Source organism: Microtus ochrogaster, unplaced genomic scaffold (assembly GCF_000317375.1).
Source record: "Microtus ochrogaster isolate Prairie Vole_2 unplaced genomic scaffold, MicOch1.0 UNK29, whole genome shotgun sequence".
NCBI classification, from domain to species: Eukaryota; Metazoa; Chordata; class Mammalia; order Rodentia; family Cricetidae; genus Microtus; species Microtus ochrogaster.
In genome coordinates this window covers 3,295,274-3,297,392 of record NW_004949127.1, presented here as the reverse complement: position 1 = coordinate 3,297,392, position 2,119 = coordinate 3,295,274, and the positions used below count along the sequence as shown (strand labels likewise).

General features: G+C 50.6%; 1 protein-coding gene across 3 annotated transcripts in view; it reads left to right on the top strand.

The window, feature by feature from the left end:
* Positions 1-2,119, top strand: part of Matn2 (matrilin 2) — a 115,701-nt gene that overhangs the window by 102,715 nt on the left and 10,867 nt on the right. For 2 of the 3 annotated variants that reach the window (XM_026789779.1, XM_005368141.3), the window contains exon 12: positions 1,157-1,279. The exons of the other annotated variant lie outside the window; for it this stretch is intronic. In XM_026789779.1, the coding sequence (XP_026645580.1) occupies positions 1,157-1,279 (123 nt within the window). The remainder of the gene's footprint in view (positions 1-1,156; positions 1,280-2,119) is intronic. 3 annotated transcript variants of the gene reach the window in all.

Below are 2,119 nucleotides of genomic sequence, written 5' to 3'. Positions count from 1 at the left end.
TGTAGACCAGGCTGGTCTCGAACTCACAGAGATCCGCCTGCCTCTGCCTCCTGAGTGCTGGGATTAAAGGCGTGTGCCACCACCGCCCGGCCAGGTGTGGTGTTATATGCTTTGATTGCCATTACTTGGAAGGCAGAGAGATGTAGGTGACATTTGCGGATTTAAGCCCTGTCTGGTCTACATAGTGAGACCCTCTCTCAATAACAACAATATACTACAATAGGCCAGCTGGTATACCCCTATAAGCCTGGCTACTTAGAAGGCTGAAGCAAGAACGTGGCAAACCCACAGACTTCCTGGGCTGTAGGCCATACTGGTCTCACTAAATTTAGTGAGACACTGTCTCAAAATAAAAGATAAAATAAAAATGGAAAGATAGAGAGACGACTTAGTGAAGAAGAATACTTGCTGCCCTTCCCGAGGACCTGAATTCAGTTGCTCACACCCACATCAGACGGCTTACACGCTCCTGTGACTCCAGCTCCAGGGACTCTGACGCCCTCTCCTGGCTTCTGCAGGCAACTGCACTCATGTGCACAGACGCATAAATAAACATTATAAATAAAGGGGCTGGGGGTGTAGCTTAGTGGTCAAGCACCTGCCAGGCACACACAAGGCTCTGGGTTAAGTCCCCGATACCCTAATAATAACAGTCAAAGAGGAGTGTGCAAATCTGGACAAACGGTTCTCATTTCTCAGTCCTCCTTTTCTCAGGCTTCTCGAAGCTCTTCCCAAACAGCTGTGAACAGAAGATGAGCACCTGGAATCATTCTTATTTGCAGACAGGCAAGCTAAGATTCCAAGACGTTATGTGATTCCCCCCCCCCCAAATCATAGATTACGCCAGGGACAAAAGGCAAGAGTAGATTCTAGTGCTGCTGAGCTACGCTGAGGCTTTCTCCTACATAACCATCCGGTAGCATCTCCACTTGTCGGCCACGTCTGCAGACAGCTGAGACTGAACTGCACCCCGACACGGAAGCTAAGAAAGTCTGAAGATTTAGCCCAACCGAGAGCCACGAAGCTTCATCCCCCGTTTCACAATTCCTACTCAGGCGGCACTCGAGTCCAGATGTCGTGATGGACGGATCATCCAGGGGCAATGCACGTAGACTTTATGCTGATGTGGTTGTTCTAATTGCTGCGCTCTCCTCAGGGAAAGACGTCTGCCAGGCTGTAGACCACGGCTGTGAGCACCTTTGTGTAAGCAGCGGCGAGTCATACGTCTGCAAGTGTCTGGAAGGGTTCAGGCTGGCTCAGGACGGGAAGCACTGTAGAAGTAGCTTGCGTGGAGAGCGTGTCTTGCCTGTGGGCCTCTGGCTGCAGCACTTGGCTTCATCCTCACAGCCTCCCTTTGGAGAGTTCTTAGCCATCACAAACTCAGACCCCAACTCTGGGTGATCTGCAAGTGTTCCCAGGGGGTCAAGTCAGGAACGTCTCGGCGGTAGTCCTGAGTCGTCAGGCTCTATGCTGTTTTCTCTCAGCTCTTGGCCTTCTGCATGGTGGTTTGATGGGTTCACGGGCCTAGTGAAGTGCCTAGCAAATTGGTGGGCAGAGCTAGAATCATTGGTAGCAATTGACTATCAGGACCAAAAAGATAATTTCAGTGCTTTTTCTTCTTGGCAGACCATTTACGTAAGATGAAGGTAGGAGGGGGCTGGAGGGAGGCTCTGTGGTTTTTTAGTGTTAGGAGAGACTTCAGAGATGGCTCAGTTGGCAAAGTGCTTGCTGTGGAAGCATGAGGACCTGAGCTCAATCCCCAGGACCTGTGTAAAAGCAAGCGTGGTGGAGCACACCTGCCATCTTAGTGCTGGGAGGGGAGGAGAGAATCCCAGGGAGAGGAAGAGCGGAGGGCTCCAGGTGCTTGCAGTCAGTCTAGTTGAATTGGTCAGCTCCAGGATCAGTAAGAGCCCTTGTCTCAAAAAATAAACTAGATAGTGACTGAAGAAGACACTGACCTTTGACCTCCACAAGCATGCACACATGTGCAAGTGTGCATTCTCTCTCTCTCTCTCTCTCTCTCTCTCTCTCTCTCTCACGCACACACACACACACACACACACACACACACACACACACAGAGAGAGAGAGAGAGAGACAGACAGACAGACAGACAGAC